At 41.9% G+C, this 21486-nt stretch overlaps 1 protein-coding gene across 1 annotated transcript in view; it reads left to right on the top strand.

Moving 5' to 3' along the window:
- KIF23 (kinesin family member 23) overlaps positions 1 to 21486 on the top strand; it is a 1082389-nt gene that overhangs the window by 221978 nt on the left and 838925 nt on the right. Inside the window, exon 4 of the mRNA XM_044076375.1 lies at positions 7565 to 7730. Within this exon, the coding sequence (XP_043932310.1) occupies positions 7565 to 7730 (166 nt within the window). The remainder of the gene's footprint in view (positions 1 to 7564; positions 7731 to 21486) is intronic.

The raw sequence follows: 21486 nt of genomic DNA on the forward strand, positions 1-21486 counted from the left end.
TGGAAATGCAGGTTCACTGCTCATGGTGAGAAGGATGGGTAATGTGGATTCAGGTTTACTGCTTGTGTGAGAAGGATGGGTAATGTGGATGCAGTTTCACTGCTGATGGTGAGAAGGATGGGTAATGTGAATGCAGGCTCACTGCTCATGGTGAGAAGGATGGGTAATGTCGATGAACGTTCACTGCTCATGGTGAGAAGTGTGGGTAATGTGGTGCAGGTACACTGCTTATGGTGAGAAGGATGGGTAATGTGGATGTAGGTTCACTGCTGATGGTGAGAAGGTTGGGTAATATGAATGCAGGCTCAGTGCTCATGGTGAGAAGGATGCGTAATGTCAATGAATGTTCACTGCTCATGGTGAGAAGTGTGGGTAATGTGAGTCAGGTTCCCTGCTCATGGTGAGAAGGATGGGTAATGTGGTGCAGGATCACTGCTCATAGTGAGAAGGATGGGTAATGTGGATGCAGGTTCCTCTCTTTCTGTATGGGCTCTATTGGTGCATCTAATAATGATATATCTGGGCTCTTTGCCATGTGGTGTGGTTGCTGTTTTCATAAGAATGATGCCAAGTGTTTGGCTACTGATAATGCTGCCTTACCGCCTGCCCCATACTGGCTTCCCACTGCCTCCCATCTGGTTAAAATGGATGAAACATGCCTCAAACCTTATCTGGAATTTGGCAATTCCAGTTGGGGTATGGTATTCTGTGGCATTCATCCTTTTTTCGACTACACAAATTCAGGCATGCGGGCATGGAATATTTGTTTCCTATTTCCTTACACTCATTGTAGGTAGTTTCGTTTTTAGGGTGAAAGGGAAAAGCAGTATTTCATGTCTTGGAACATATGTTGCAGTCTCAGTGAACATTCTTTGATGTTTTGGAACGCATGTTGCAGTCTCAGTGAACATTCTTTCATGACTTGTAACGTATGTTGCAGTCTCAGTGAACATTCTTTGATGTTTTGGAATGTATGTTGCAGTCTCAGTGAACATTCTTTGATGTTTTGGAACGAATGTTGCAGTCTCAGTGAACATTCTTTCATGACTTGTAATGTATGTTGCAGTCTCAGTGAACATTCTTTGATGTTTTGGAATGTTATGTTGCAGTCTTAGTGAACATTCTTTCATGACTTGGAATTTATGTTGCAGTCTCAGTGTCTGTTAAACCGCCACTGACATGATTTTTTTCATTCTTCCTGATTAGAAGAATTCTGTATACTGCTTATTACTCAAGTCAAACATGTTTAATGTTTTGTTATGTGGAAATAAAGTCAGAGGATGATGAAACTGATTTTGCAGTACCTATAGTGCCTTTCTCTGATTCAGTCAATCATTATAATATGTGTCATCCTTAAGTGACACAAACTGAGAGGGTAAACTCACGAGACTGAAACTGATGAGTATTCAGGAAGTCTGAGCAGAATGACCTGATTAGCTATATAACATAAATATATAATACATTATACAACATAAATGGTTTCATAAACATGTTGTATACATTGATGATTGGAAGTACTTTTAGTAATGATTTGCTTAAGTCGTTCATTCATTCATTCATTCATTTTTGCAGACAATGAGCAACACTGCCCTTGTATGTGAACAGAAATGTTTTGTTATGGTTTGAGATTTACTTTTAGAAGTTACGAGATGTTACACAGCATGTAGCAGGTGGAATCTATTATATGCACATAAAACCGCTCTGTAACAACTGGTTTCTACTCATTATTTACATATCTGGTAGAACATATCGCTTTGAAAATTAAAGAGTGTTTCCAAGCGTAACAGTGAAGTTTGAACTTTGTTGTTATATTTTTTGTGGGGACTTCACCATTACAAACCTCCTTTATGTGATGGGTAATATCCCCTTTGCAACACATCTGCTACACATATAAGTATGACATTGATGCACCTCAGAGTAGGGGGATACTCCAGGGTTACACAATTTCAGACTCAGTATGTATTACCCTCAATTCACATTTAAAGTTCTACACGTCCGAGGATTGCAGTTATGAGCTATCAGTCACTCAGATGAGATATCAGCCATCTTGGTGCCCAGGAAATGCAGACCCAGATGTCATCCACTACAGGTATTAGGGGCCTTTCTCTCTGTATAGCTCTGTTTGCATCTCTTATTTCTTCAGAAAACATCAGCTCTTTTGGGCTTTTTTTGGATTAGGTGAAATTATGATGAGTAAAACTCATTTGAAGGGTGTTATGTTTTTCCTTTTATGCCCATGTTCTGCAACGTTTCTCATTTTTTCAGTCTTCTTTCTCAAGTCAAAGGGGATCCTTCTGTTATAAGCTACTGAGTTGCCACTGACATTTAATACTAGGTGTGAACATAGAAGGCCAGTCTATTCAACTAAGAAGACACTGCTGTTATCAAAAGAGAAACACATGCATCAGATATGGTGAATAATTTTGGTCAATATAGCAGAATAGAGCTCATACCAAATTACTTTGTAAATTATTTGTTCATTTTCAATTTAATCATATTAATAGAAAGCATGCACAAGCCATATAAAGTATATATTGTTAATAAAGCTTGATTATGTACTATAGTTATTTAATCTCACCATTTTCTACAGAGGCGCCAGAAGCTGTTGAAAACTGGGGGGGGGGTGGGGTGCGGAGGGTGAGATGGGCACTTAGTAATCTAAAAAGGGCAATTTTTTTTAAATTATTTACTACTACAACATAGGTTGACTTGGAGGACATTTTAAGCTTAGCCAGTTTCCCTTTGGGGCTTGAATTAACATTCCCTGATTGGTCTTACCTATCCCATGGCTGTTAACTGTATATTAGCCATAGTGAGACTGAATTTGATCATACTACAGATAATTTGAGGGGACCCATGTAAGGGATGCAGCATTTAGGAACTTCCTCTATCCATTAGTGGCATGAGGTGCAATCCTGGAGTGCATTTTCTATTACCCATCCTGAGATCCAAGTTGCATTTGAATGTGGACAGGAATGAGCTTTGTTTTACTTGATTGGATAGTCTGTGCTGGAACAGTGGTAGCCTCTGGGATATATATCCATCTCTCCACAACATTCAGTTTAGATACCTGGACTGAGTATTTCTGATGTCATTTGACTTGCTGATGTTCAGTAGGTCCATCTGTATTAGGTCGGAGGATGCTTTGCATGCCAGACATGTCATCTCTAAGCACTCTGTAGAATACTGAGTATAGTGATAAATCTTTGAAGTGGTCCATGCAAGACGTATTGTTTAGGACTTGTATACTTTTAAGTAAGGCATCTCTGAAGGTATTCCAATTGTCACATGGGGCTGGACAGATACATTCCAAAGAGGGCATTAAACAAAATGATTGACCTAAAGAGAGTTTTGTAAAGGGGACAATACATCTCTAGATCTAGTCACAATTAATTTGTTTATAAGCTGTGTAATATAGAAAGACTTTCTTTTGACTCTGGGCACATATTGGTCAAATGTTAGGTCACTGTACACATAAGTTCCCAAATGTCAAACAACTGGGTTAGTTCTCAGGGGCATTGTCAATTTGGCAGTTCCCTGGAGTAGATGACTTCCCAAAGGATATGATAATGTATTTCTTGGAGTTTAGTTTCAATTCATGATTCTGGCACCAGTTATTGTTTGGGACAAACCTTCCTGCATGATGGCTAAGTCATTTGGGGATTCAGTAACTGCTCCTAGCTTGCAGTCATCTCAAACTTAGTTGGCCAAAGTCCTTTGGTATTTCCTTTTACTTTTGAGATGCATATGCCAAACAGAAAAAGTCTCAGCACTCAATCCTGGGGGACTCCATTGGTGATTGGTCTCTTCCCCTATTTTGATCTCCTGTATCCTGTGAGCAAGCATACATGTATGCATTCTTTGATTCACCTTCCTGATTGTATTAACCTGATTGTATTAAATTATATTCCTTGTGTAATACAGCACCACTTGTTAGAATGGGTTTTAAATTTGTAGGTTGGAACAGTCTTCTAGTAAGCAATGAAACACAATATATGAACCAATAATGACAAAACTACCAATTTCAGGAAATTTCAACCATAAAAGGCCACTCAAACTTCTGTCATTACAATCCACCAGTATCAGTAAATATGCAAAATCTCTGCAGAAGTAAGTCATCTAAATTCCACATTAAAGGGATCTGTAACTAATGAAGAGGTCGCTGCTGGCAAACAATTTTATATTTCATTGTTTCATCTACAAATAAAGTGCCTGTTGCCCTTGAAGAATACATTGCCTATGCTACAAACAGTACAGTATCAGTAATCCATCTGCATACTGTGGGAGTAGAACTCACAGCCTTTTGCATCAAAAGCAAGTATACTACCTGTTGTGCTCCTAACAATGCAAATGACTTAGCATAAGTAGCATTAAATGTCTATTCCCCTGAAGCTCTCAGCTCCTTGTAAAATCCACTTGACATTCAACTAAGTTTCTCAACTTCGCAGCGCAAGAAATCTGTAAAAAGCCAAAATTTATTTGGGGGGGCAAAGGTTCAAAACCAGGGACAAAGTTTAAATATGGCTTGTATAATTTTAGAAAGTTGCTAAAATAAAGTATTATGTGTTACCATGTGTTTCCTGAAAGATAGGAAGGTTGAAACTTAAAGGGCTGTCATTCTTTAATGAATTCAGTTCTCACTAATTTGCCAGAAAACCACACATTTTAAGAGGAACAGACCAAAAGTATGAGCCAAATATTCTGTGAAAATCTGGACAGTTGAAGGCTATGGACTCAACTCCCTGAATCACAAGTGGTGGTATGGGTAGAGAAGTCAGGCTCTTGTTTCTTGTACCTAAGGTACAGGGTATGAGCCTGAGTAACACTAACCACCAGGTATACCTAACTGGGGCATTTCACACACACACACACACACACACACACACACACACACACACACACACACACACACACACACACACACACACACACACACACACCCCTCCTCCTGCAAATAAAATAACAAAACTCTCCTTACTGGCATGACTCTGGCTCTGGCAGCATCAACAGAACAGTGGCAGCATAACTCCTGTAACACAGAGCAATAAGAGAACAAGAACAGCTAGTTTAGTTAGTTTAGTTAGTTTAGTTAGTTTAACTTCCATGCATGAATCCATGTTAGTGTGAAAACTGCACTTCATTAATTTTTCTCGACAGGTCTTGCAGCTGTAAAAGTGGGGGGGGCTCCCCCTCCCCCTGGTTCTATCGTTCCGGCACCCAAGATTTTTTAAATATAAAATAGCATTGCTGAAAGAAGAACTAAACTGGGTATAAATTTTCCACTTGACATTTCAGGACTTACTTCTCTGATATGCAGATGTACAAAATTAAATTAAATTCTCTCTGAGCTGGTAATTATATGCAAATTTCTTAGTTTCATTATTACCTGATGCTTTCCAGTTCTGCAGGGCAATGTCAAATTAATTTACATGTAACTGCAATGGAAGGACGTCTTTGTACAGATCTGTCAACAGTTTAATTTCTAATGTAAAATAATTACCTTTCCTTTCCCATATCAAAGTCAAAAGTCACGTCAAAGTCAAAGTAAACTTTATTGTCATTCAGTAATCACACAAGTGTAAAAACTGAACAAAATTCCATATCTCCAGACCCAATGAGCGGACAACATATAGACTATTTTCACATTTACACATGTAACACCTGGCTATTACATCACAGACATGCAGGTAGACAGACTAATATTGCACATAATTAGAAACGCATTTTAACAATTTTTGAACTGAACACTTACTTGCATGAGACTTTAGTATTGCACAGGTACTTGGTTAAGACATTGCATTGATCCTTGCACAGAAAGAGACATTGAGTATTGCACTATGGACCTTAGAGTATTGCACTATGGTTAATTTATGGATTTGCATGTATTGCACTGAAAGAAGAGATATTTTACTGCATTGCTACTGCCCTAGATGGCCTATAAGTTACAGTCATGGTGAATATTGCACTATTAGGTGAGACTGGTAACCAGGTTCTTGCACAATTTGAGACAGTTTCTACTGACCCAGTTGGACATCATGGAGTGTAGCAGTTACTAGAGTTCAGCAGCCTGATGACATTAGGGAAGAAGCTGTTCCTGAATCTCGCAGTTCTACAACATATGCTTTGGAAGCACTTTCCGGATGATAGATGCAGAAACAGTTTCTAAGCAGGGTGAGTGCAGTCTTTAATTATTCCTCTGGACCTTCTGAGACATCTGGATAAGTACAAGTCATGGATAGGTGGTGTAAGGTGGTCTTAATGATCCTCTCAGCTGTCTTCACCACTCGCTGGAGGGATTTGCGCTCAGAGGTAGAGCAGCTTCCATACCATACTATGAGATTGTTCATCAGGATGCTTTCTATCGTACCTCTGTAGAAGGTAGTGAGAACTGCCGATGGGAGATTCACTGTCCTCAGCCTTCTTAAAAAGTGCAGCCTCTGGTGTGCTTTCTTGACTATGGCATTTGTATTTGTGTTGCATATGCCTACCTGGTTGAGAAAGAAATCTTTTTTCCCATGAAGCGACAAGTATAGTCCATGTGAGATGGTCTATTTTCAATAGCAACTGGAAATTTACTGGCTGTTGGTCCCATTGCAATAGGTAAATCAAACAAAAATGCATGTCTCTGCATACTATTAAATGAACCTCTCTTTCTTTCTGTCTCTGTCTCTAGTATTGTATTTACTAAACAGCAGATATTCCTCCTGCCTCCCCTCTGTCAACTGGGAAAACTACTCATGCACCAATACACTGGCCCAACGCTTCCTGGAATTCATCAATTCCAGTGCCCTGGACCAGCTCATTTTTATCCCCACTAGAGTAAGCAACATCCTTGACCTGGTTATTATAAACATGGGCAACCATTGCTTTACACCAATAGTCAACTCCTCCCTGGTTAGATCTGACTACAAACTAATCACTATGGAAATTCACATCTGTATTGCCTAATGAGCAGGATTCGAAATAATTCGCTTTACACTAAAGAAATTATTTAGTAACAAACTTTATTTTTGCCACTAAACAGAAAAATAAATAAACTCTATGTAATTGAACAGTAAATCCCACTAAGACAGAAAACTAAGTAAACTCTATTTAACTAAAATATGAAATTAGACAATACATTTAAAGAAAAACACATACATCACCGATAAAGAGAAAGCTTCATCCTGTCTTCAGTCTTGACTGGGAAGCCCCATTGCAGTCAGGCAGGAGTCTTCATCAGGAAAACAGTCCTGGGCAGTGCGTCCACTCCACAGGTGAGGCTTCAGCCTGAGTGCAGGGAGCCCCAGCTATATATAACCAAGTTATGAGAATCAGTACTTTCCCAGTGTAGGCTGGATCTTGCTAGATCATTCTGTGGTGTTGGCCACCCACCCCAGAAGGAACAGCAATTCCTGCCAAATACAATGATTTTGCAATTTTCAAGTGTTACACTGGAATATTCCAATGACTTTGCAAGTTTAGTACTTTACTGGAATATTTCAGCACACATACACATACAAGACATATTTCGTAATCAAATGTAGTGACTTTTCTGAAATCACTAAACTGTTCTGGAACACAGCGTCATCCCTCATGTCTGCTGACACCTCCAGAATATGGCTTTACTTCAGAATATCGCATTACTTCAGAATATCGCTTTACTTCAGAATATCGCATTACTTCAGAATATCGCTTTACTTCATATGTCAAGGAAGAGATAAAGAAAATAAAGAGAATGTCGAGATATAGTGAGGCAACAGTCAATCACACTCACTCAATGTACCCCTCTATCATATCACATTCGTATCACATCTCATCCACACCCCCCGCAAAGGAAACCACCATGAAAAACTTCTCCAAAGCTGACTTTGGGCTCCTAAAAACAGAGGTAGCTAACTTCACGGCACCCATGTCAATGGAAAATAGATGCATGACTGCTGAATCATACAACAATGCACTGTACAAACATGTACATAAATGCATGGAACTAGCCATACCCAACAGAACCAAGATGCTCTCCTCCAAAAAAAGAAGCCAATCTGGTGGTCCCCTGCTATTAATAAACTCTACAACAGAAGGAAGAAACTGTTGCAGAAAAAGGTGAAGTTCCAAGACTGGAAAAACTCCCTTATTAGCCTCTACAAAAAGTTGAGATCCCTCATCAAAACCTCTAAAGCCAGCTATGAAGGCAGAATTGCAGCAGACACTAAAAACAACCACAAAGCCTTCTATAGTTATATCAAGAACCTCCATGGCAATACCCAGGTTTGCTCTGAGTTACTGCACAATGGTACCTCCTATACTGAGCCAACAGATATTGCCAACATACTGGCCAACAGATTCAGTGCCAACTTTACACCTCTCTTCCCCCCTAAAGGACCAGTCACAATACCGGAGGAATGCCAGGCACCCAGCATTACTGCAGCACAGCTGCATTGTCCAAGGCCAAAAATAAAGCTTCCATGGGACTGACAATATCCCTGGATCTGTTCTACATGAACTATGAAGTTAAATGGCACCACATCTGTGTGCCCTGTTCACTCACAGCCTCACCTCAGGCTTTGTCCCTACCGAATGGCACACTGGTATAGTCATCCCTCTCCATAAAGGGGGAGCAACTCCAGACCCTGGGAATTATCTCCCCATTAGCCTGACGAGTCTGATATGTAAAGCTATGGAGTGCATCATCATGGACCTAATTAACAAGGGTATAGAGAATCTCCAAACTCTAGATCCCACGCAATTTGTTTTTGTGAAAGGTAGCTCATGCCTGCTCAATCTGGTTAACTTCTTTGAGTCAGTCACCAGAGCTGTGTATGAGGGCAAGGCAGTTCATACCACAATCTGGCCAAGGCCTTTGATATCATTCCCCACTCAGGAATTATTGATAAACTCACCAAAATAGTCATCAACCCCTATATCACTAGGTGGTTTGCAATTTGTCTCATAGATAGGACCCACAGTGTGAAAGTAGCGGACTCCAAGTCAGACTGCTGACCAGTCATGAATGGAGTCCCACAGGGATTGGTCTTGGGTCCTCTCCTGTTTGGCATCTACTTCTCAGAAGTTCAGGCCAACATGGAGGGACTCCTGCTGACCAAGTTCACAGACAACTTCAAGCTGGGAGCCATTATTAACTCCCCAAGTGATGTAGACATTCTACAGAGAGGCCTCACTGAGACCAATGACTGGTGTCAAAACCATGGCATTAAGCTTAATGCCAAAAAATGCGTCATCATCCCATTTGGGAAAAACTCAGTTCCCACTAATTACTACATTGAAGGGAGCCCAATAAACACTGAAGGTGTTATAAGAGATCTGGGGATTCAGGTTGACAGCACCCTCTTCTTCGACCACCACATTGCCACTGTGGTCAGAAAGTCCTTCTATGTGGCACATCTCATTACCAAGAGTTTTGCATCCAGGAAGAAAGAGGTCATCATCTCTCTCTACTCTTCCCTCATTTGGCCAATCATTGAGTATAATGCCCCATTTGGCATGTACCTCACTAGACACATGCAACATCTGGAAAGGCCACAAAAGCACCTCATGAAGAAGATCCTAGGCCTTAAACACATGTTCTACAAGGATAGACTCAAAAAACTCCAGCTATTCCCTGTCTCATTTCATCTACTAAGAGGTGATCTCTACTTACAAAGCCATGTCTGACCCAGCTCTGTTAAAAATGCTACATCTAATGAAATCCCAATCCCTCCACATCACATGCTCCAGAGACCTCAACCTCATTACCACAATCAACAGAACATGCTGGACGGACAGGTTCATAACCCAGAGACTGCCCATGCTCTGGAATAAACTTCCCATACATGTCAAGCAGAGCACCTTACTGGCCCTCTTCAAAAGAAATCTTGATGAGTGGATGGGAAATAGAAAGTCCCCCCCCCCCCCGGGATCAGTCCAGTGGCTCTACTTGATAGAGGCACTGGGAACTAACGGTGGGTGGCACAATGCCAGGGCACTTCTATGGGCTAGGCTTGTAAATGCTCCAGGGCCATTAGCCTAGTGCACACCTATGAACCTATGAACATATGCATAATATATAATTATAAAAATGAACCACTAAAAGATAATCATACTTACTTAAATTCATGCTATTACAGTATTATCAGGTATGTATCAGCAAACACAGTTAAGCACATATTCCTGACATACATAATTATCTTTGTGATTATTATTGTAAGTTTTCCTCTTAATATTAGTAAATCGCTGTCTTGAAATCAAAAGCAAACATTTTTTTCTGTACAGTAGAAACAGTGCCAGACTCAATTGAATGTAAATGCAGAGGAAACAAATATTAATGTAAGTTTGTATCATATAATCAGTTCACTAGTATGGGCAGGTTTATTATTTCATACAGCTGTTAAACATGAGAAAATTATTCTATAATAAAATAAAGGTATTTCTAATAGTTAATATACAATAATATACATTTGTTTATCAAAGAATGTGAAACTGTGATTGATTTCACTGCAGCAAGCAGAATAAATATAATTAAGCACAATAATAATGTATTTCAACAGTTTTGCATTACAGTATAGTCTCTATACTTAGGTTATGTTATTTTAATTCAGGCTTTTCCTCAACACAATACACTACTTACAAAGTATTAATGTTATGTCAGTTTTATGACTCATAGAGAAAGAATATACTGATTATTACATGTAACACCTATGAATATGAACTGCATGCTTAGAAGTATGAATACCCATGTTAATAACTTCAAAATAGTTAAGAGATTTAAAGTTAATTTGTCTGGTTCTTTATGCCATAAGGAAAGCCACAGTGCTTTGTCTTGCTTTCTGTAGTAAATCAGCAGGCATCTACTCTGTTTGTTATGCAAAACCATATTTAATAATCACTCATCAAACTATGTATTTTATATGACATTGACTAATAAATAACATTTTATTAAAAGTTTCACTTTGAATACCAAAAATGCATAAGTTTATCATAATTTGAACTTGTTTGTACCTGTTTAGAGTCTCCCACTGCACTGCTACCTGGAAGTGTGCAATCAGGTGTAACATCTAAGGTGAGCACAAAGTTTCCTTGTGGGAACTTAGCTGATTAAGTAGAAGTATAAAAATTATATTTAACTTTGACTTAAATTGTCCCTGTGACTTGCACAAATGTATCTTCATTGCAATTGCCAACATTGTTCATTTTACATGTTGTACCTTTAATAAAACAGTGAAAAACAAACATTTGAATAAATGTGTATGCTAATTAGTTTCTTAAAACTCTAAAAACTCTAAAATGAATTTAGTATGCCGCAGTATTAAACAATCCCCGGGATTCGACAGTGTGGCGTGAAGATGGTGCAGTAGTGCCAAATGCATATTAATGAAGGCACGCTGCCGCCACAGCCACGTGCATAGGAAATGAGCGCGAGTGCATAGGGCGTGTCGAAGTGCCTGATGGAGGCATGGAAATGTCAGCTGTCGACGTGCAACCTAAAATGCTCGCATATAACAATTTGCATGCAATAGTAATCACATCTGTCAGTGTCCGTGGATACTGAAACGTATGCAAAGCATGCAAGACAGTTCCTGCGAACACAAAATGAAGAAGCAAACACAAATGCACCATAGGGAATAACGGGTCCCCATCCCTCGAACAAATGACATTGAAAACTGTGTGCCCGTAGTCCAACGCAGTGTAGATAGTAATACCAAGTGGAAGTGAAAGACATCATGTTAGCACACCGCCAATAGCTACGTCCAGCCAAATGGTCAGGGTCACCAGCTGTCCCACATTGTGAGGGAGAGTACACAGCTGGGCAGATGTGTCCATAACAAAACCACAATAAATGTAAAATTCTAGCGACCGTATGACAGAATTATATCCCACAACGCATGTAATAGTCACATACAATAGGTATGTCCATATGTAACATACTACATGTGACAGGAAATAGAATAAGCATGAAAACGAAACAGAAGGAGCATATAAACTGCTACAACAATAAGGCAACATGTAGGCTTAAAGGAGCAGTATTATCCATAGCGTTGACTGTGGGTATGTGTTGTCCAGTACAATCGGATATGTGTCAGGAATATATCCCATCCTGGACATAGGAAAAGGTGGCATCCTACCAATGATCAGAGCAGTCGGCCAAAATCCGCACATATGTGGTCCAAGCCGTTCTTGTCAGGATGTGTCACAGTTGAACGGGTATTACCCGGGTGTACCAACAATGTCATGAAAGTTAAGTATGGGCGTGTACCTATGTGCGTGATGTATAGCATGTGGAAGGTGAAACATGCCAGGGTAGTCTGCACAACCATACAGGTACCTGACATATGTAGTGTATGCAATGTGTTACCTTGACCGTGTCCTGGGCCATCAACCAAAGCAGTGATGGATGGAGTGTCAGGAATATGTGTGTGTGGGGGGATGGGTAATGGTATAATCCTCAAAGGCGAGACTGTGTCGTATGCAGAATAGGTGAACTGGAGGTGTATGAGGGAGCAGCAGGGGAATCAGAAAGAAACACAAAGAACATGTATACACATCTGCAATACAACCTGACAGGCCATACTGTAGAACAGAAACCCACAAACATATGAATATTAAAATGTGCGATACAAATGTACAGAAATGTCACCGGCACATACCCACAGATTGGTCCTGATGAAACCGGCCAATTCAAATGCAACACACCTGGATGCATAATGGAATACCCATTATCCCCTCCACAGCACACAACCCGCCCCCATACCTGAACGTCCACCAAATCCAGCCATACTTGGCCTACTAGCTTGGCGCAGCCATATCTACACATAGTGACCACTACTCATATGTAGTAAGCAATGTCACCCTAGGCAGTTTCAGGATTGCAAACTATGTATCCCTTGCATGTAAAACCCCCAGAACATATTCGTAAAGCCAAAAGAATGGTCGGTATTGGTCTTGTTAAATTTTTGGATATCCCTCATGGGATAAGTAACTTGTGTAAACATCAGAATGGGTATCAAGACACGATGTCCAGTCCTGTAGACATCTGAACACAAGTTGGAATGTGCTGTAGTGGTGCACGAGACAGTCCAGCCCTAGAAGGTCATGCAGAACTACTACCCAGGATCAAACACCTGCCAGTGACGCACGTGTCCCGACATGAATAATTGAGAGAATGTATTGTACACATTCGCATAGTGGCACTTGGAAATAGGGTGATAAAGGCACTGATGTAAACAGGATACTCCCTGATCCACTGTGTGAGGGACAGTCACTGTGTGGGTAGGTGTGTCCTGACCAACAATGATACAATGCCAAATGTCCTGTGATTGTAGGAAATAACTATGTACCATACTGTATGTAACAGTTGCCTAAAGCGATCATGTCAGGATAGAAAATATGTAATTCATACAAGAAACAGACTAACAACTAAAGTGCTAAAGGTATAGGCTCTCAGCTAGGAAAATAATGAATGTTCTAAACCTGCACTGACCATGGGTATGTGTTGGCCTAAACAATCTGGTGTCCCCTGAATATATCCCAACCTGTACATATGACAATGTGTCAACTCTACCAATGGTCAGAGCATTCGGACAATAACTGGCCAGCCTCTTAATCACTCACAAAGCCAGTGACCTTTGGAGGAAAGGTGTTGAATGAGAATGACTAATTACAACAATTAAGAGTAATAGACACATTTAACTGCAGAAAATTAGTAATGTCTGAATCTGTCAACACGTTCCAAGTTAATAGTACTAATATGGTAGAAGTGTCCGTGATTGTCCCTGATTTGTCATAGCCTTGTCCCTGTCACTGTATAAACTAGTCCCCGAGTATCACAGAGGTCCGTACACATATGTACACCAACTAACTATCAAATTTGTAGACAGGACTATTGCATACCTGTAGTGAATTTATAAGTGATGTCCAGAATAATATTCATTGTATATATAAATGAATGAAATAGTCAAATGTGAAGGGAAACACGTGGAACCCCCCCCCCCAGTGCTACGTCAACATTATACACAGACGGAATGTAGTACATGTTGCGACCACCTACACTTGTAACCCGCAAATTGTTCGTAATCCATAACACCAGGAAATGCACGTATGTGCAAATATGAATGGATGGGGACCCTGTGAATACACGAGGCAGTACAAAATGTGTGTAGGGCCCCAACGCTCTGGAGAGGGCAATGTGTAAAGGTGTGTCATGGCTGCGATATCAGGTGGATAATGGCTGTTATGAGTGGAAACTCAACACGGGTGTGCTGGAATAACTATGGATATGCGATTATGGACACAGGAGTGCTAGAGTATGTTGCGCCAGTTGCAATGGAGCAGCCCGTGGAGGTCAGCCAGTACGTAGTTGCGATTCCCAGATAGAGCGTCATCTGTATGGAGACATGCGTGAATGGGTGTATCGTTGTCGGACGTTGTGCATCAGGGCTGGCAGCCCAGCACGTAAAACCTATCTGCCAACCATGAGCGGAACGGAGTTCTGCTGTGACATCCCCAAACCGGGAAAAGCAGAAAGACACAACTACATGCAGACATCAATATGTTGACGTACAATCTCAGTAACACAAACACTCATTCTATTAACATCAATAATATGAATGTGCACAGAAACAAACACAGTAGCAGGAATAATAGGCTGCGCATACGAGTAATAGGTCGAATGACACTGTAGCACATTACACTTATCAGCGGCACCCCAGACATGAAAAACATGCAACATCTGTCCGCTGTATAACGTGCAGTATACTGATCACAAGTTCACTGGCATGAAGTGTCGGTGTCATAATGAGTAAGGCAATAGTATGCTGTTGAAGCAGAGATAAAACCCAATACGCATGTGTAAGTGTCTATGTCTGGGAAATGTATAGGTTAACGGACACACAGATGTATATATAGATAAAAACATATATATATATATATATATATATATATATAGATATAGATATAGATATAGATATATATTTATTTATATACACACACACACACACACACACACGCATATATATATATATATATATATATATATATATATATATATATATATTTATATATATATATATATATATATATATATATATATATATATATATACACACACAAAGATATAATACATATATCTATAGATAGATATATATACACATACAACAGGATTTGATATATACACATACACACAAAACAAATATATATGTCATTGTAGATATACACATGTACATAACTAGGTTACTTTACAGCAATTAGGGGTAACATATTTACAGCCCAGGCATATGTGACTGGGAGGTCCAATAAATAAATGTTGTATCCCCCACACTGCCCAGCTAGGCTGGTCAGACATACAGACAGACAATAAAGATAAATACACTGCTGTTGTCCAAAACACCGGCAGGAAAGTACCAGTGGGAGAGATTTGCAAGTTCTACACTTTAAACATGGATAACTGTGTCCCTTGCAGGACCCCAAAAATTCACTGTATGTGTGAACCCCTTGTCATCGATGTGAGCAGGATGTAGGTGTACATGGCACAGTAGGTTGTGCAAGTGTGATAATACATGGATAGACAAAACGTACGACATGTGTCCCGAGATGGGGAGAGTGGGCAATGTGTAGGGGTGTGCTCATACCCCAGCTGCGCTCACAGTAAGTATTTGTCATGAGTGCTGCAGAGGGGTACCAGGTAGGTGAACCATGGGTATGCAATAATGGGCTTAAGTGTGCAGGTGCTGGTTGGCAGAGATGTAGTAGGCCCGCCCAGTGGGAGTCATTAATATTCCTATGTGGGCATAGCAGACGCCTATACCTCCCAAACCTGAAGAACACATCTACCGTATAGTCTGTAAACCATCGGGGGAATACATAGGGACCAAATAAGTGCCGTGTACCTGATTAGCATGGACATCCATAGTTATGAATCAGAATGTAACAAAGTCCAACTAAACATTTCCAGAACTAGTGATATTAGGTGTACAGGTGGCGGAATACAGGTAATGACAGATGACAACATGTATGAGTCATAAGCAGCATGTACCTCGACAAACGTGAATGAATACATATGCTCTGTGACTGTGAATGTGTCTGGTTAATATAACCAATCGTCTAAATGTGTCCCACAGGGTGTTATGCAGTGTTCCTGATACTGTGTTCATTCTCCCCCATTGGTATGTGAGGTCTGCTAGTGATGGAAAGTGCATAATTTGCTGACCACCTTAGGTAGATGATAGCATAATAGACGAGGTTTACCACCTATACGCCTTTGAGGGACACACCCGTCTGGGCAGTTGTGTCCTGCAAAATGAATGTTATGGCACATGGCCTGTGTGTTTGGGAAAGGAGGCCATAAATTGTGTGTAGTGGTGTCAGAAATTAATTTGTTGTATCAGAAACAGCTACATGTAATAGGAAGCAGTATTAGCAATTATAATGCTACAAGAATAACCTTAACATATGCAAACCATTGAAGTACTCAGTTTACTACTGGCTGTGGGTATGTGTTGCCTTGACACATGTGATAGCTCTACATATAGGATCTATAGGGCCGCCAACATTCTGAATGGCCAAAGTGGGACCTGCTCCATAGGAATGTCAGACGTACCAGGGCAGAACATACCTACAGCCATGCATAGTACAGAAATATACATATCAGTACAAATCAAAGCATAGTCTAGCAGCAGTAAAGTTGCTTATGCTACTACATATAACATATTGACGTGTCAGGTATACAAGACCTGTAACAAGCAACCACTACAGACACATAGAATATGAGAATGTCCCCTAATCAGGACAGTTGCAATGGCTAGAGTATTGTCACATGACATATGCCTAATGAGGGACTGTCCCATGCAAAGTGGGAAAGGTGTTACTCCTACAGTCTCCCGTCGTGCAATCTGAAAGGTGGAAAACGTACGGTAGGTATGCGGTAGCATGACTCTGTGGACAGCTGTGCTAACAAAATAACATTCACATGTCAGCATTGCAGAGTATCGGTTCCCATGTATCAGGCAGATGGGAGCAGATTGTATGAGGAACACGCATATAATATGATTACGTCACTGGACAGGCCGCCGAGTACGTACAGTCGAACGCCTGCCGTCGCCAAATGGTTAGACATACCCGATACTGTAGTCATGTAGTCTGATGTAATATGCATCACAAGGGATCGTACACACCCAGCGTGAGTGACAAATGTAAGCACAAATGTCAGTGAGCAAGCGGCTGTAAGCGTGTTTGTCTACCAGTATACTAGTAGTGCACTGTCAAAGACATGTGGAGTCTAAACGGGTATAAGGTGCTGTAACCAGTGGTCAGCAGTGCTTAACACTGTGCAAACCCACGCACAACTGCTCCCACCTGCTGGAATGTGCCTTACCCAGTCCATATCTAAAAGCGTCGGTCTGTCCGCAAACAAAGAACCGTCCTGTTCACGTGTTGGTAGCAGTACCCTGCGCACATAGCTCATGTGAACTAACAATAGACCATGGCATATGTACAGACAATAGACCACAAACACACCATACAGCACAGCCATCCAACAGTATAGCAATGTACTGGCAGATATGTCCGGACCACTGGTGTATGCATGCCTGGCCGTCCTGTGTTTCAGTGTGTGAGCATGCCCAGTATGACTGTTACGCATGTTGTCGACCGACATTACCATCATACCACCATGTGTGTGAGCATGCCAAGTATGGTCAACTGTATCGCATGTGTCACATGTCCAGATAGTCAGTACTGTGATGCCGACCCCTCCGTTCTACACAGACAGGTGTCATGCTGTGTCTGCAGGGTAGCTAATGGTCATGTGGCATTGACAGCTGCTACATGTCTGCATAGCGTGGGGGGACATCCAACCGCATCCACAGTCCTACACAGCACCGTGGGTGGCGCACATGACTCTCACATGTGTAGGTTGGACGGGGGGCACAGCTGACAGTTGTACACATTTGCCACTACTGTACTGGTATGCCAGGTACTCCATGTCAGTGTGTGGACCTACCTAGATTGCTGGTTGGAGGGATACCAGTGTACGTCAGATCCCAGCTTTGAATACCAGCATAGTGGCGTTGGACATCCTAGCTTTCACAACCTACATCAAACTGCCTGGCCTGCTGTAGACTGTGTGTGTCTTTGGGGGTTGGGGTCATTCACTGGGCATATCCATAGGCCATTGTATATTATTTGTCTGTATTGGTCCACACCTGTCCAGCTGCATGGAACGTGTGTGGGCTGTACGGGCACACATGATGTTCAGCCCATAATCTGCAGTGGGTTAGGACACCCTGTGTACTACTGGCTACGAATGTGACCCCCGTATGTGCTACAGATGTCATGGTGCCACTATGGACGTGTACTGTCTGCTGTCCTAACATTCGGACACCAAAGTCTTTTGTATGTTCACATACATACCATAGCAATGGGTAAATACACATTCTAATACAACTGCCAATTGTTAGGTCAATAGACGTACCCTGGGGGTGTTCTGGACCTGAGAACGGTGCTGGAGGGCTGCCTATGTCAGATGTACACAGTGCATATACATATACATGGCTGAGCACAGGTAGTGTCATGTTTGGCATCCATTGTACTGTATGTGGGTCAGAGAGGGGAAATCCGTGGGTACCTACTGTGTCAGTGCATATGCCTTGTGTTACCTCTTTGCCAAGAGCAGGTCATACTGTGCATGGCCTTTTGCCGACTGGGCCCTGCTCAAGTAGTTCCTTCGCCAAGTCACACTGTGCCTGTACAGGCCTTGGCAGTGGTGTTGGGCCGTGTGGCCCTGCCCCATGCTGTTCCTGCTGCAACTGTTACTGCAGGATCAGATTGTGTAGCATAGCAAATACCATAACAAATTGTGTGCATTTAGTTAGTGAATACTGCAGGGCTCCACCGGATGTGTCCGGATACCAGAACCGTGACCTGAACATCCCAAACACATGCTCAATTATATGTCTTGCCTGTGCATCTGCCTCATTATGGTGTGAGTGTTCAGGTGTGTGTGCATTGCTGATGGGTGTCATCAGCCACGACACCAGTGGTTACCCAGCATCCCCCACTAGGAGACTGTAGGGGATGTCTATATTGGCAAAGGTGTGGTACAGCTGTGTCAGAAGCCATATATCGGAATCATCATAGCTTCCAGGGCAGACAGCACACACATTCAATCTAATGCCCTGGCCATCGCATATGGCCTAGCTATTGGAGGGTATGCCCCTGCAGTGAATGTAGGCCCTACCCCACTCACCGGGTGGTGCTCTGATGTGTACGTGTGTGCAGGCTATAGCACCCAGTACCCCAGGGTAGTCATCCATGTGGTTGGAGAGATGCATATTGCTGGTCTACTAATCATGTGTGTTGTGGACATGTACGTGCTCACTAGCATGTGTTGACATGGCGTCTGTGAACTGGTGCAATACTCTGGATGCAGATGCCTGCGAGATCCCCATGATATCCCCAGTTGTCCTGTGTGAGCTACCTGTGGCTAGTATACCTAGGCCAACACATACCATGGTATCCACTGTGATGGGTTACCCTCGGCCTGTTTGATGTGTCAGGTGTGGCAGGCACAGGTCAACAAGCCACTGTAGGAGGTCTCTGTCCACCCCATAGTGCTCCACCATCCCCAGCTCATGTAGCCCCTGGTAAGTCACCCTGGGTCTATAAAGTCTTATGTCACCCCAGTAAGGGTTGTTCGGCAGCATACACATCCTCACTGCCCTCAGCCTCCTGCACATGTTGGTCTATGTTGCCTGCTGCAGCCCTTCTCATTTGGTTGTACTTTGTTGTGAAATGTCCCCGCGGGTATACACCGGTGGTGTAGAGTGCATAAGACACCTGTGTGTATGCTGCTTGCTCACATTAGTGTACTGTTCAGGTGCGGGCTGGCCATGTCATCTGCTGATTGTGCTGATCAACACCTGTTTGTGCAACCTGTACACCCTGACTACCCCACTACTGCTTTTGTCCCTCCCAATGTCACCAGGCAGGTATAGACACATCCCTAGCTTAGGCGTGCTAAGGCAGGTGCACTCCTGAGACACAGTTCTGCAATGTACGTACAGTATGCCTGACCCCCCTCCCATGCTGTTAACTATATTCGAGCCCTGCACCCGGCTAACTACACACATACACACCAGGGATCTGCATCACATCCTGGGGATAAATGGGATACACTATAGTCAACCTCATCTGCATAGTATAGTCTTCCAATGAATAGTTATATGACCCATACCGAACCTCCAAATTAATAACCACTGCTTAGTGTCGCTCAGATCTGTACACAACTGGTAACAGGTGCCTTACTATCACCATATTCGATGTCCCATGGTCTTCCCAGCAACAAAATAACAGGTGTCTACATGACTACAACCCGGGACCCTGCACACAACAGACGATGTGCATTACCACTACGCCATGGCAGATATACAGACATCCGAAGTTATCACGTACAGATCATCCGGCACAAATATTCAATAGTGCTGATGTCCCCAGACATATATGTTTATATCTATGTCTATCTCTCTATATCTGCATATATCATATATATTATATATATATATATATATATATATATATATATATATATATATATATATATACATACACACATACATGTACACACATATGTAGATATTGCATTTATATCACAACAGCAGACCACATGACAACAACGCATTAGACAGGAATGAAAAGGAAACTACATGTGCCACCTGCATCATGTAATGTTATTACTATCAAGGCATGTGTGTTTTGTTGTGTCACACAGGTCAGACTGTATTAAGGGTAAGAGCAGGGCTGCTGACATTTACTCACCAGACCTATTGACGAATGTATGTGTTGACAACCCAGTGTCTTGGCAGAATATGTGGGCTGTGGACACTATATAGGTCAGCAACAAAACACACTGAACACATCCCGCAGCTAGCCACCCAGAGATACCAACACATAGGGTATAACTGCCAAACACACACACCTGCCATGCTTTGGAATCAAGCACCTACCTGTCTCGTCTGCCACACTACAGCATTATGTAGTAACAGAACACGCTACCGAGTTTCTGCAACACAGCACTCCCAGAGGCATACTTCTAGGTGGATGAGATCAACAGCAAAGACAAAGACGCCGATAGGGAATGTATGGAGAGTGAGCAGTCTAAAAGCATTACTCTGTCCCCAGGCAGCTGGAAACACACAGACAGACACACACACACACACACACACTTGGGAGGGCAGGGAGTCAAACATACACCTAACTACCTTATCACACTACAGCATTTCACAGTTACAGAATGCACTACCGAGATTACTGGAACACAGCACTCCCAGAGGCAAACTTCTAGGTGGATGACATCATCAGCAAAGGCAAAGACACCGAAAGGGAAAGTATGGAGAGTGAGCAGTCTAAAAGCATTACTCTGTCCCCAGGCAGCTGGAAACACACAGACACACACTCACACACACTTGGCAGGGCTGGGAGTCGAACGTACACCTAACTACCTTATCACACTATAGCATTTGC

This window comes from Protopterus annectens, chromosome 7.part0 (genome assembly GCF_019279795.1).
Source record: "Protopterus annectens isolate FY-2018-M chromosome 7.part0, PAN1.0, whole genome shotgun sequence".
NCBI classification, from domain to species: domain Eukaryota; kingdom Metazoa; phylum Chordata; order Ceratodontiformes; family Protopteridae; genus Protopterus; species Protopterus annectens.